Consider the following 15,498-nt stretch of genomic DNA (forward strand, 5'->3'; position numbering starts at 1 on the left):
TTTGAAATAAAAATGTAGGATTTTCAGTTTGAAAAAGTAAATGATTATTTATTAGCCTGTCACTCCACAGATGAGAAGTTATGCCTGAAATTTTATATCTCAGCCTATGAAGAATTAAATAAGTACGTATTTTAGAACTATTCAAAATCTCATCAACATGCAGAAGTTGTTCAGGATCATCACAAGATTTTGAAACGTCACCAAAATGGGATTTCTACTCCACAAGTCAAGGTCAATTCTGTTTGGAAGGTTCAATAATTTTTTTGTTAAACTTAGATCTTTCTAGAGTTTCTTCTTATTCATGTCAACCTCAGACAAGGCGTCCATTAGCAGAATATTATTATGACAATTGAAGCTTTGCCTGGAATTTTTTTTCCTACAGAAAAACTGACAATACCACAGCTTTCTACAATTTTTCCACAAATGAAAAGCAAATTTAAATTCACAATTAGTATGTGCAAAAAATGGATTTGATGACCAAAAACGTTTTCCTATATTTAGTTTACACTGTTTTACTCAAAGTATCTCTAGCACCATATTTTAAGCAATATAATAATTGAAAATAAATACAATTAAGCTCAAAATAAATTAACATTTAACATTCAAAACTTATATAGGCTATTCAGAGCAAGCTGCAATAATGCTTGGACATTCTTCTTCTTTTGTCCGCAAAACTTCTTTAGATTATCAAATATTGCTGAGGTAAGAAGAATATACATCACTATAGTAAACTAATATGAATGAAATAGCTTCCCTCCAATCACTTTCAACTCTTAAAAAGTAAACTATAACTATGAATTTTTAATTAAATGAGCCCTCTCTGAAGTTTATAGGAGTATCCCTTCAATAAGAACCATATATGCCACTAGAGAACAACTTATAACACCTACCCCTGGCCCTGGGGTGCTTTGTTGACACTGGAGTTTTTTTTTATCTGATCTTTTAACTATTTTCAACAAAATGTCTATCTCAAAATTATTATCTGCTGCATTTGTGGAAAAAGAGCATGGGAGGGGGCTAGCTGCCCTCTGATCTCTTTTGACTCTGAAAAATGAACTAAAACTTTTAATTTCCAATCAAATGAGCCCTCTCTGAAGTTTATATGGGCATCCCTTCCATAAAAACCATCCTTGCTCCCTGGGCATAACTTACAATGCCTGCCTGCCTGAGTTTTTTTTTATATGATCTTTGAACTATTTTTAACAAAATGGACATCTGAAAATATTTATCAGATTTATTTGGGGAAAAAAGGGTGTAGAGGGGGGTGGGGGGCTAGTTGCTTTCTGGTCACTTTTGACTGTGAAAAAGTCAACTAAAAATTTTAATTTCAAATCAAATGAGCCTTTTCTGAAGTTTATACAAGCATCCTTTCTGTAAGAACCATATTTGTCCCCAGGGTAAAACTTACAATGCCTGCCCTGGGGATCCTGGATGGTCATATTGACCCTGGCGTTTTTTTTTTTCTGTGCACAATTTTAACAAAATGGCTACCTCAAAATTCTATTGGATGAATTTGGGGGAAAAGAGTATGGGGGGCTAGTTGCCCTTTAATCACTTTTGTCTCTTAAAAAAACCACTAGAACTCTCAATTTCCAATCAGATGAGGCCCCTTTGAAATTTATTTGACAACTCCTTCTGTACAAAGTGCCTTTGGGAAAAAAAAAATAATAGAACATAGGAGCCATATGGCCTTTACTATTTGCAATGCTATAGCTATGTCTCTGATAAGATATAGTATTGAAAAATAAGGATATGTTTGATTGATTGTCCATCCTCAAAAAGGGTAAGAATAATTAGCTGAACCATTCAGAGAATTCTAAACTAAACCAAGACATACTACATGCAGTAACTATCAAAAAATATGTAATCAGTAACTAGGGAGCAGCATAGAGTAATAAGGTGAAATTTCAGAGTATGTTGAGGGGATTGCTCACTTCTGCTACTTCTATTAGTACTACTAATGCTGCTTCTGCTACCATTATTAAGATGAGTGCCAGTATGACGGTAGCAAATTTTACACTGTTTTGAAGGGGATATTGGGCTAGCTAAAGAGGACTATAATACTACAAACACTACTACTTCTGCTAGTACTAAGCCTAAGCCTATAAGATTGAAACTTCAGGGAATGTTGACGAAAATAGAACTAAGTCAAAACCCTCTCTGCTCATTAAGGATGTCAAAAAGACACAAGAAAAGACATACTACTGCTGCTACAAATTTGAAGGCTGAAATTAATTTTTTCAAACTCTGAGGTAATTTTGAGAGGGAGGTTGATCTGAATGAAAAGACACTACTTGCAAGCAGGCTGTCAAAAGATCTTATACGCATTGTCTAAGGAATGGCTTTTGGTATTCAGTTGAAACTTTCAGGGCATGTTGAGAGGAATGTTCAGCTATCAAAAGACACTATGTGGTCACAATGACAAAAAATAACCTTGCTAGTACTTATACTACTGCTATTACTGTAATGGCTATACCGTCAGTGACCGTGATTACTTTAACTATGGCTACTGGTGATTATGACTGTGAATACTTTTGATGCCAACAACTTGGGACTGTCACTGCTTACAGCTAGGATTACCTAGGACTGCAACTACTTGCAACTGAAGCTTTGGCTACTTATAATTAAGACTGAAATTGCTTAGAAGTAAAATACTTATGCTTGTGACTGCAATTAGCTGACAATTTATGATTAGAACTACCTGCATCTGCAACTGCTCTTACTCATGAATGATGCTACTTCTTTCTGTAACTATTACTAATTGTGACTGCATTGCAACTATTTTCCCTTGCAGATAATTGAGAGTGTGGCTTCTTATGACTACTTTGGACTTCGACCACTTGTGATTTCAAATTACTTCTGACTAGGACTGAGACTACTTACGACTCTGATTGTAATTATTCAATATTGCAATAATAGATGCATATGATGGGGACTTCTTAATAATTATTACTACTACTATTGATGCTGCAATAGCAACAGAGGCTGCAACCGCTACAACTGTTCTAATGCTATGACTGCTGCTGCAACAACTACATCTAAAGGCTACAATATTTAAACCATACCATAATTTTAATTAATTGAGGATGTCAAAATGACACTTACATGCAATATCTAAGAGACAGAATATGAGCTGACTTAAAAGACACTTTGCACTCATAGGGTCAAAAGGGTGGATCTAAAATTCAGGTAGAAATAAATGGACATCTATCAAGCCATATTGTTATTGATGATGTTGGAGTCCCCCAGGGATCAATATTGGGGCCATTACTATTTTTGATTTATATAAATGACCTCCCAAGGGGTTTACCCCAAGATAATAGCTTAGCAGTAATTTTTGCAGATGATACGGCTGTGACAGTAAAAGCTAAAACCCCATCTTTGTTGGTTGAGAAAATGGTGAAAGCAATGAAATCTTTGAATAAACTGCCTAGCTCCGAACTTTTCTAAAACTGAATTCATGATTTTCTGGTGGTCACAATGGGCGATAAATAAAATTACCATAGATGAGTTAATTGTAAATCAAAGTAGGATAAAAAAAAAGTACATTCATTTCGTTACCTTGGGGTTATTCTTGATGAGCTTTTATCTTTCCGTAAGCATTCTGATTATTTGAGATTGAAACTTGCCCATCACTTAGGTTCTCTTTACAGATTGAAACAGGTGTTTCCTTTCTCCATCCTTAAAATTTTATACCATTCTCTAATTGAATCATATCTTAATTATTGCCCTATAGTTTATCTTAACACATTTATGGTCCATCTGCAACCTCTTCAGATTATTCAAAATAAGGCAATTAGAATTCTGGGTGCCTTTGTCCATTGCCCTGCGAGACTTAAAAATCTGTCAGAAACCCAAACTATATATATTTTTCTCAATATACTTAATCTCAAACAATTGAAGGACATGCATGCAGCAATTTGGTATTATGATATCCAATCCTCAGCAAATTATTTCCATGATTTGGGTATAATTGGGACTCCCACTTCTCCTGCTCTCCTGCCCACTGCATCCGCTCCAAGAAGTATTGCCTTCCGCCAATTAAATCAGAAAGAGCTAGATTCTCAATCAGATAACAGATTCCAAATATTGCAAATAAACTTAACTTAGTAGAAATATCCCGAAGTTTCACAAGTCGATTTTCTTTGAAAAAACATATTTCAAAAATAATTCTTTGCCTGGATGGCGGGATTGATTAATAATAGATTTTAGTATGTATTTTGCTGTGGTGTTCTTGCGCTGGGGTGGCCTCCTCTATGATCTCCTTCCTTGTATGTTTTTTTTTTCTCTCATATGTTTTTTTTTGTCTTAGTTTTTTCTCTCTCCTTTAAAAATTATTAGTATGACAAGACGTTGTGTTTTTTTTATGCATTTGTTCTGCCCCAGCCTTACAAGCTCTGCTCTCTGTTGGGGCATAATATTGTTTCTGTATATTTTAATTTGAATTAATAAATATTGATTGATTGATTGAAAAAAAAAATACCTCAGAAACAGCAAAGAGTATTTGGTTAAGACTAATTGAGGTAGATTGAAAAGAAATTTTGTGTATACTAGATAGTCGAAAGTGTTTAGCTGTGACAAATCGAAAGCACCTAAAGGAATTAAGCTGATAATTAAAGCCATGTTGAGTTGGATGGATGATTAAATTCTGAATAATCAAGGGCCAAAACATAATTTTTGTCAAACTAACAGCTTTTGACTCCAGATTATATGCATAGCTGATTTTAACCACTATTCAGCTTAATCTGTCAAGGTCCAATGTTGTAACACTTAGAGAGATGTACTGTAAGTTAAAAGTAAAGATAAAACTTCCTGGATCATCTACTCCGAAAAAAAGGTCTGCAGTATTGATTTCTATCTTTAGAGTTACTAGATAGGTCCTAATAGATCCCCTCCTGAAGGCAGATACAACACTTCTCGTAAATGAAATAATTTGTGTGCCTTTTAAGTTTCATCAACACTCTTTACTTTCATCTGAGGAAAGGTTGATATTCTCTGGTGTTTAATTTTATTTAATAAATTTACATTACCTAATAAGTCAACTGCATGCTGACAGAAAATTAGAATAGTGTCTATAGAAACAGTAAAATTATTTCTTCTTGCTATTATAATAAGAAAAACTATAATTTTAAATCCCAAGTTAGGCTAGTCTTGACTTTCAAGATCATATTTGAATACTAAACTTGTGTCTTTTGAATTATCTTCTATCCATTCGTCAAACCTGACATTCATCTCTGGCGTAAAATGATTTCTCCAACCACCTGTTTTTCCTTCTCTGATGAAGCTGCCATCTGTTTGAAAGAATCCAAATTTCTGTAGCTCAGAGTTATTTACAGCTGGGTTTTTCTTGAAGCTGTCAATAATTAGGTGGTGTTTGAGTATTTTATAATCTTCGTCATTGTATTGCTTCCCAAGAAAGGCTGATATTTTTTTTAGTTGAGGAATTAAATCAGACTTCATATCTTCATAGAATAAGAATAAAAAGTTAGGATGGTGACGCAGGCTCCATGCTGCTTTAACTTGTGGCCAATAAGGTGAGAACATGACCTCATCGTTGATAAAAAGATTCATGAATTCTTCGAAAGATGCTTTAGTCTCTTGAAATTTTATAAGTTTATGATGGTAGTACCAGCTAACACATACGTCCTTAGGATTCCTGGCTACATAAACTACTTTGCAAGTTCTTAATAGTTTCGGAGGTAATAGATAGAAAGGCAGATGGGTTTTGACAAAGCGAGGTGACGGCATGGCCGCAATTTCTTTAGGAGTAGCTATTGGTTTGAATAATGAGCTATTATCCTGTTCAGGCAAGATTTTGTGAGGATTCTCCCACTTTTTGGCGATTTCCTTAACTCTGACAGTTTCACAGGTATTATTTGTATCATTCTGTATCATTGTCACTGCTTCTTCAGGTAGTAAACCTGCCATCTCAAGAAAGGGGAAACGATTATTTAGGTTAACTTTAGCACTTTCAAAGTCCAAGTTATTTGCCAAGAGCCACACTTGCTCCTGTGTCCATGTTGTCCCTGTAATAAAAAAATTGTCTATACTAACGAAGTCTAAAAGGTTCAAAAGAAATTTAATTGAAAAGAAAGTGAGGATAGTATATTAATAATGAAATATACTGGTTAGACTAGGAAGCGGAAAAATAATGAGGAAAGAAAGGTGATCTTTCTACCCCCCCCCCCTCTCTCTCTCTCTCTCTCTCTCTCTCTCTCTCTCTCTTCCTCTCCCTTTCTCTTCAAATTACTGGGTTTAAAGATTTAAAGACCAAGTTCCTTCTTTGATGAAAAATTGTTACATTAAAATTAAAACGAACAAAAGTGATTTTCTATGCTAGGAGAGCTACTCCCTTCTTGATCCCTCCCCCCTCCAACTTTCAGTCAAAGTCTCTAGGTGCTTCACTTAAAGTACTAATGAGTTCAAAAATACAATTAATGAGTAATTGCCAGTGTTTTTTTTTTTGTTTTTTGCTATTTAACTAGTTGCCTTAAAACATTTTAACTTAACTTAACAGTTTACTGTTTGAAGTTTATGCTCCTTGTACAAAAAAATAATATCTCATTATTTTTGTTATTTTTAATAACATATAAACCCCTTAAACTCACCTTTGGAATTCAAGTTTAACTTTTGCTGAACTATGCTTTAAGAAAAAGAGCTCATAATGGTAAAATTAGTTTTCAAAATAAATTAACTGTGGCCAAAATAAACCAACGTCGCTACAATAATGTGTCTTCAACCTCCTAAACACACCAACTGCATGCTTTAGTGTGTAACCGTCTGAAAATTTATTCAGTTCCCTCATGCACCTTTCATAGAAAGCATCAAAATTTAGGCCCATATTAATTTTTTGATGCTTAGATTACCCATCCCTCATAAAAAAACATTGTGCAAAAACCTACGATGTGGAGTGCAACTCTGAGATCCTCTATGTCCACTGGACATACTCTGAGATCTCATTGGATATACAGTCTGTAGCCATGTTAAACTTTCTTATGAACTGAATCTACTTTTTAGGACAAAGGGTAAGCAGAATCCGTCGTTCAGGTTCTATGATCACCCTGTACCTTGGTATATTTCTAAAACCGTACTTGGGGCAATGAACTCTTACTTGACCCATGTGTTAGCACTAGCTGGATGTACCAAGATTCCAGGTTTCCATAACTTGATTCAATACAATGGACTCTCTGCGTGATCGATCGCTCGTCTGTCTTCATTTTTTTTAACATGGTCAATGACTGAATGTAGCATATATGTCATCAGTTATTTTGCACATAGATGACGTAGTATGACCATCTGATTTGTAAGTCAACCCTTTTTTATATCTTAGGATAGAATGACCTATTGGGTTGAAACTTTCAGTGAGGCTAACCCTTGTTGCAAATATAATTTATTTTCATTTCTGAACATCATTTTTTAGTTTTTACAAACGGGGATTCCCCACCCCAAGTCAAAAGGATTTTAGATGCTATGAAGGTCAATAATTATTATCCAGTCATCGATTTGGATTATGTAGATGAATCTTTCTGGGGGTTGGAATACTATGAAATTGGACCTTCAGGGGAGAGTAAAGAGGAATATTTAAATGTAAAGGGTCCTGTACTAGATGTTACAAAAATCAAAATTAATATCCATGTATCGAATGGAGTTATTGAGATGAAACTTTACGATATTGTTTAGTGGTTTAATGTTGAATTTAATCCATAATTTTTTTTTTCGAGTTTAGACATTCACTGGGAAGGCTATATGCATCTTTTCTTGACCTGAAAGGACCGTTCGATGAAGTAGTAAGGGAAATTTCAAAATTTGTTACAGGAGATAAAAAATAAACAAAAATAATGACATAATATGGAATAGGATATTGACCAAGAAAAAGAATGAGTAAATAAAAAAAGAAAAAGAAGTTAGTAAGTGTATACTCGGTCAGCAACAAAAGAAACGTTAAGAAAAAGGGGGGTCAATGAAGAAAACAACTTTACAACATGCCTATTGTGGTGTTAGCAAAGGAAAAGGAAGAATAATTGAAATATGTAATTGACAAACTAGAATAAATAAAAAGGAATAAAACAAATCAGCATATGCTAACTATGGCATCTTTTCTTGGTCTGAAAGGAGCTTCTGATGAAATAGTAAGAGAATTTCAGAGTTTTTTTTATAGTTAGGAGATATAGTTAGATATATATCGTTAGATATATTAGATATATATATAGTTAGATATATAGTTAGATATAGTGAGATATAGGAGATATAGTTTTTTTATAGTTAGCCAAGGAGATTTGTTAGATTTTAATAGCAACTTATAGCGTAATTAGGACAGTCGTTCAAGTTGGAAAACAGTTGTGTAGAGTAATAAATTCGAGTAGAGGGTTTAAGAAAGTATATAGTTTGTCACCTAGGTTGTTTTCTTTATTTATGATGACATTTTAATAGAAAAATTTAAATAGAAATATTTATTTTAATTTATTTATCTATTTTATTTATTTAATATTTATTTAATTTAAATTTTAAAAATTTTAATAGAAATAGAAATACATTGAAAGTTTCACATGCATTTTCAAACCGAATGTTTAAGGTATCATTAAATGGTAGATGGGGTAACTATTTTGTACTTATGGTCTATAAGCCTAAGCGACATTAACTTACAGAAGAAGATTTTTCAATAGTAAACTCAGACCTCAACATAGCCCGAAAGTTTCAACTTAACACCTTCAGCTATTTCTTATGTATTGCTGATACGTCCTTTTGAATATCAGCATGCAAGTGGATTGGTTTGATCGTGTTTGTCTTCCCTCTAAGCAGGTATGTGGGTTGTGCCTACCCCATAGGCATAGTTATTTTACCATTAGACTATTTTGAACAAGATGAGCATTTCGAAATTCAATGTTTTTGAAGGGAAATCCGCAAAAAAGCATGTGATGAGTGCTAGCAGCCCTCCAATTGGTTTTAAACTTCCCTTGGAATGTATCCTGAACGTTTCAACTTAACATGCTCAGCCATTCTTAAGATATTGCCATTCTTTCTTTTTGATAAAATAGATCCAAATAATGTCTCTTGATTAAGTTCAACATACGCCTTAATATTCTAAAAACTTTCTCCTCAATACCCTTGGCCTTTTTCGGCACACCTAGAATCAAAAGTTGATCCTTTTCCTGATAATAAATCCTGCATGTGGACAATGGGCAGATTAAATAATTTACAGTTCTTGCCCAGGGCTGTGAGGGCATGACATCCCTGGAGGCAGAGATTTGAGACCTTCTGGCTAGTTTTGTCAACTAAGTCACGATAAAGTGATTATTTCATAAATTCAATCAACTTGAAGAGGGGGCACCTGATAAGGGCAAAGAGGGGGGGGGCTAGTTGCCATCCTCTTCATAATCACCTTAGCAAACCGTGAAAGTTTCAATTTAATACTCTTAGCGGCTCCTTCAATCTTGCTGATATTCCTTTTGGAGAACTAGCAAGCATATGGTATCTTGATTGGGTTTGACGTGTCCATAAAGTTTCTTCTTCATACACTAAGCTATTTTGGAGAAAAAGGATCAAACTTACTCTCTTTTTCATATAAAAAACCTTACATGTTTACAATGAGAAACTGTCATAGCTTATAAGCCTTGTCCCAGGGGAAGCAATGGGTTATGTCAACCCCAGAGGCATAGTTATTTGACATTCCGAAAATATTGAACAAAATGGCTATCTCAAAATATTGATCTTATGTATTGAGGAATAAGGAAATATATCATGAAAAGAGAAATCACCAATGCTACAGCACAAACACAAAAAAAAAAAAAAAAAAAAAAAAAAAAAAAAAAAAAAAAAAAAAAAATAATAAAAAAAAAAAAAAAAAAAATAAAAAAAATAAAATAAAATAAAATAAAGAGACAGAAGGAGAAAAGGAAGACTGTTTTCCTAAATTAGTGATTAATATAGACCAGCACTTGAATGAGGCCTCAACCCTACTCATCCATACAATCACATAGGTCAAACAGCATAGCCACACACAATCAACCATAAAGAATAATCCATGGACAGGCAGTCATGTCGTCAATAAGTATAAGTCGTCATTTACTGAACAATAGAAAAAATAATATAGACAAATAATTCAGAGGCAACACCCAACATAAGGGCTCATCAGGAGAATACACTGGCCTATATTGGGTTTCGCCACTCTAAATTCTCTACCCAGCACAGTGTTGTGGCTACCACAGAATATCCATGGCATCCCCGCGTCAGGTATCACCCCCAAATTACATGCCTATGAAAAAAAAAAAAACAGCAAATGTAAAACAACCAACCAAAACCAAAACCAAAACAAGCTTATCCTGTTAATATATCCCTCCCTTTAGCAACAATAGGTAAACTAAATATTATAAATTTTACCAAATCACAAATATTAACACATTGCAAAAAACCTGAATGAACTAAACAATTATAGAATTCATCTTTACCATGTGGCTAATTTTTCAAAAAATTACGCTCAATTAGAAACGCAATTCAAAATAAATGGCGCTGTGACAACATTTCTCAAACCTCCCAAATTAGTTAAAAATTTCTTTAAGCATTTCTAGATAATTCTTTTGATATTTATTTAAAAGTTCGTTATAATGAAAACTAAATTTTTTAAATTGCCAAGTTAATTTATTTGCAGAAAAACCTCTTGATATCAATTTTTGGCTTAATATTTTACATCTATTTTTAAAATCAATATAATTACTACAAATCCTTGCATAACGAAGTAACTGTGAGAAAAACGCTGAATATGTGATATTTGAGTGTATATTACTTTCAGGGAATGGGAAACTAATCACTTCAAAATCAAAATCATCCGTTTTATTATACATTTTAAAACTTAATTTATTATTATCACAAATATTAATATTTAAATCTAAGAAATGATCTTCATGACCAGCGCTATGACTAGGCTCAAGAATAAGCTCTGATGGATATATATTTTTAGAAATATCAATGAAATCCTTACAATTTAAGACCAAAATATCATCTAAATATCTTTTATTATTTGACAAAGCATGTTTTAAATTAATTGGATTATTCTTATCCATCATATATTTATATTCTAGTTGACTTAAAAACAAGTCAGCTATAAATGGGCTGGCATTCCCCCCCATGGGAATTCCCATAATTTGCTTGTACAAATCACCCCCAAATCTTATATAAGTATTGTATAAAACAAATTCCAATAACTCAAAAATCATATCCAAGCTGTAACATCTCAAGTTAACTGTAGTATTAAAGCAGTTTGTCCATATGGCTTTTTTATTATAACTGTCTATTTTTAAGAACCTTTTACTAGATAAGAGGAAAGATTTCTTTATAACAGTTTTTAAATTATCAAACACTAAATTAAGTGATAAATTAGTATACATTGTCGCAAAATCGAAAGACTCAATTCTTTTAGCTGAAACCATTGTTAAAGAATCTATCACCTGCAGTGAATTATTAACACTCCAATATGGATTAAAATTCGAAAATTTTTTAATACCAGAACAATAGGTTTTAAGTTTATTTACAATTTCCTTTAAAATTAAAGAGAGGTCAGTAGCAGCAATGCGGGTTGGACATTTAGCTGCTCCTGCAATAAACCGTGGTTTAGGGGGATTCTTATGAAATTTTACAGTCCAATATAGGAAAGGGAACTTTTTATCATTGTCATTTATTTTAATATTAAAATTTTTAAAAAGTATTTCTTCAGTCTTTTCAATTAAATTCTCATCCTCTATATTTACCTTTTCATAAACATTAGTTGTGCATAACTCCCTTTTTAAGATATCACAATACAGTTTCTGACAAATTATGGCAAAATTATTATTAGCTTTATCCACTGGCACAATTACAAATTCATTCTTTAGATTAGCAATTGCTTGTTTAATCTTCGCATTATAAAATAATGATTTAGTGTTACTATTTTTTAAGTTAGAATATATTTTATTTCTTACTCTACTAATAATTAAATTCTTCCAACTTTGAAAACTCTCTTTATTTTTATTCTCTTTCTTACACCACTTATCAATAAATAAATCAAAATCATTTTCCAAGCCATCAAGAACACTCGATGGTTTCAGATGATGAGAAAGACGGAAATTAGCCCCTTTATTCATTATAATTTGAAGATCATCTTGCTTTATTATTGACAAGTCCCCTGTTATAACATGTTTGTAAGTAGGATTTACAAATGGGCCAAGTTGCTTACAATTACAAACCGGTTTCCAATTTATATCGCTATCTAGTTTTTTTAGTATTAAATTATAATTAAAAATAATTTGCCCAATAGTTTTTGAAAATTTATAAGTTAAAACTGGACTATCATTATGATTTAAATTACTAGGAAGGGCCTGTTTCACATGCCGCTGATTTAAAATTTCTGGTAAATTAATATCTTCAATCTGCTTACAAGTAAAATTAATAGGTAAATATAATCTGTTATCCTTATTACTAATCTTATCAAACTTTTTCTTTTTTGAAATAAATTTCGTTTTAGTTAGAATGCAAATTGTATCACATATTACTTTAAAATTATATTCAAGAGCTGTATTATTCTTAACAATCCAGAAAAGTTTGATTAAATTCCTCTTGGATAAATTATTTAGACACTTTATTACAGAAATCATACCCCTAGATTCAAGTAGCTGGCATAGATCTATAGAAAGCATATGTACATCTAATTCATTTTTTCTATTATTTTTCCTATGTCCTCTCGATCGTTTTTTACGTTTAGTAGGACAAGTAAAAGAAGGATGGTCCATAAAACCATCAATACATTTAACAACAACATGAGACATGTCACCATATTTTGCTACACGATCATTTAGCCCAAAAGGATAAGCTGTACCAAGAGTATGGATCCAGAAATCCTCCTGTTTACGTAGTCTATTATTCTTCTCTTCTTTATTTAAATTTTCTAATTCTAAATTTTCTAAAATTGTGACAGTTATATCTGATATGGAACATTTACCACTACTACAATGTTGAACTAGATAGTTATTAGTTTTTTCATTATTAACTGTTGTCTTGTGTCCAGAAAATCTTTTATATATATTATTAGTTGTTTCCCCCACATATTGTAGGCAGCATTTATTACATTCTAATAGGTAAATTACATTGGTTGTTCTACAATTAACATTACCACGTAACTTGCATGCAAAATTTTTATTATACAATGTACTTTTAACAGAAGTTCGTGGGACAAAATGATCTTGGCAAAGAAAACAACGACTTTTACACTTACTAACTTTCAAAAAATCGTTCCGAGTTCCGAGGCTAATATTTGTGTTTTGTTGCATAAAAAGTTATTGAAAATAAATCCAAAACAAACCAACATCCAAATCAAAATCCAACAATCAAAGTCCAAAAAACATGCCAAGGTCAATAGGTCAATAAATACATAAACAAAAAGATGAAAGAACATGAAATTTGCATAAGTGCCATCTCACCAATAATTAACAATATCAGGTTAAAAACCTGGACCAGGGTAAAGGTCTGTCGGGGAGAAAACTAAAAAAATTTTCTCCACCAGCACTGGATCCAACCTGGAATAATATCATGAAAAGAGAAATCACCAATGCTACAGCACAAACACACACAAAAAAAAGGGGTGGCACTTTGCGCCACCCCAACACCTAGTTGGTGGGGGTGCTTCGCCCCCCCCCCCAAGCCCCCCTGCGCGCGTAAGTCGTTACGCGCCATATTAGTTACGCGCCATTGTAGTTGCGTCCCTGTGTCCCACCTGTGAATATATATATATATATATATATATATATATATATATATATATATATATATATATATATATATATATATATATATATATGTATGTTTTTAACTAAGATCGTGTCGTGGAACATGAACGGAGGTGTGTCTCAAGTTTTCATGAACATCTGCTGACAAGCGATAGTCTCAGCCTGCTCAAGTTTTCAGACAATCATACATTTTATTTTGTCCCAGCAAAGTCTCGTCAACGTGGAAGACCCTCTGGTGGACTAGCGATCGTATGTAGCTCTGCAGTTGATTCCGAGAGTCTTCATACAGCTGAAAACTTTATGGTTATAAGAGCTGGGAATCTTGTGATCGTCAGTGTCTACCTCCCCACAAACTACAGCGACGAAGAATCAGATAACCGATTGTCTCTCTACCGACCATACCCCCATTGAAGCATGTGTTAATGTGTGTATTCCTAAGGAAAAAAGTTCTTCACAGTGGTACGAAATAAAGGATTGGTTAAAGGCCGACTTTCCTCTTTATCAGACAGCGCCCGACAAGACGCTGCAGAAGATCAATGTACCATATAATATCCTACAAGCCAACGTGCAAAGGAATAATCAAGAAACTAAAATACAGGTCAATAGCTTTTGTGCTGAAATCACCCATGCACTACTAACCGCAGAAAAGGCTGCTATTCCTGCTAGGAAAATTTGTAAACATACTGAAATCCCTGGGTTCTCAAAGAATCGAGCGCTAGTGAAAGCGTGTCAAGATGCTAAGTTTTGGTTCTCGGTATTGAGGGAAGGCGGTCGTCCAAAATCCGGCGTGTTTAATTGTCTCCGTAAATACACAAAACGTAAATTTGAGAAAGCCCTCAAGCAGCATCGTACAAATGTGAAACATGAATATACAGAGAGAATAATCAACGATCCAAGTCGTCTATGGAAAGATCGTGTGAAAGACCGCCAAGAAACGCCTAAGTCCATGCCTTGTGACCCAAACGACTGGCGAGCCTACTATACGAGCGAATTTAGTGCCCCAGATCCCAGTGTAGCAAGGCCATATATCGAGCAACTTGAATCTGTGATATCAAATTCGAATTTTCCGGACTTTACCGTAACTGTTTCAGATGTAACTGCAAATATCTTTAAGTTGAAAAAGAAAAAATCGCGCGGAGTTGACGGTTTGTGTGCACTTCACCTTGTGAATGGTACTCGTCTTTTATATGAAATGTTAACATTATTGTACCAGATCATATTCGTAGTCAGTATTGTGCCCGATGTTTTCTGTAGAGGACAACTTACCCCCATCCTGAAAAAAGGGAAGCCAGCTAATATATGCTCCTCCTATCGCCCAATTACTGTGTCGCCAGTTTTATGTAAGCTTTTTGAAATGCTTATATTGCCGAATGTTAGAAACTGTTGCCAAATGCCAAACTACCAGTTTGGCTTTACGGTAGGTATTGCTTGCGCTAATGCTCTGTTCGCCCTTGCTGCTATTTTGTCTGATTCTGAGGCAACGGGTGACCCATTAGTTATTGGTTCTTTTGATGTAAGCCGGGCGTTTGAATCGTCGGTGCATGCGCATATCCTTTTAGAAGCGTATTAACAAGGGCTAAATCTGTGTATTGTCAGAGCTATGTATTATATATACAATAACCTTAGAGCGCAAATTAAAATACCCTCATGTCCGACTGAATCCGTTTTTGTACCAGTTCGTAAAGGGGTCAGGCAAGGCTCAGTTGTGTCTCCGACTTTGTATAACAATAGCGTTCTGCCGGCACAA

The 15,498-nt window shown here is 33.8% G+C and overlaps 1 protein-coding gene and 1 long non-coding RNA gene across 4 annotated transcripts in view; one reads left to right on the forward strand and one right to left on the reverse strand.

Moving 5' to 3' along the window:
- LOC136038483 (uncharacterized) overlaps positions 1-15,498 on the forward strand; it is a 17,522-nt gene continuing 2,024 nt past the window's right edge. The window contains exon 1 of the long non-coding RNA XR_010620224.1: positions 1-122. This is a non-coding gene — a long non-coding RNA (uncharacterized LOC136038483). The remainder of the gene's footprint in view (positions 123-15,498) is intronic.
- LOC136038482 (sulfotransferase 1C4-like) overlaps positions 4,992-15,498 on the reverse strand; it is a 25,264-nt gene continuing 14,757 nt past the window's right edge. For all 3 annotated transcript variants that reach the window (XM_065721556.1, XM_065721555.1, XM_065721557.1), the window contains exon 3: positions 4,992-6,026. In XM_065721556.1, the coding sequence (XP_065577628.1) occupies positions 5,146-6,026 (881 nt within the window). In that variant the 3' untranslated portion in view covers positions 4,992-5,145. The remainder of the gene's footprint in view (positions 6,027-15,498) is intronic.

The sequence above is a fragment of the Artemia franciscana genome, chromosome 18, assembly GCF_032884065.1.
Source record: "Artemia franciscana chromosome 18, ASM3288406v1, whole genome shotgun sequence".
Classification (NCBI taxonomy): domain Eukaryota; kingdom Metazoa; phylum Arthropoda; class Branchiopoda; order Anostraca; family Artemiidae; genus Artemia; species Artemia franciscana.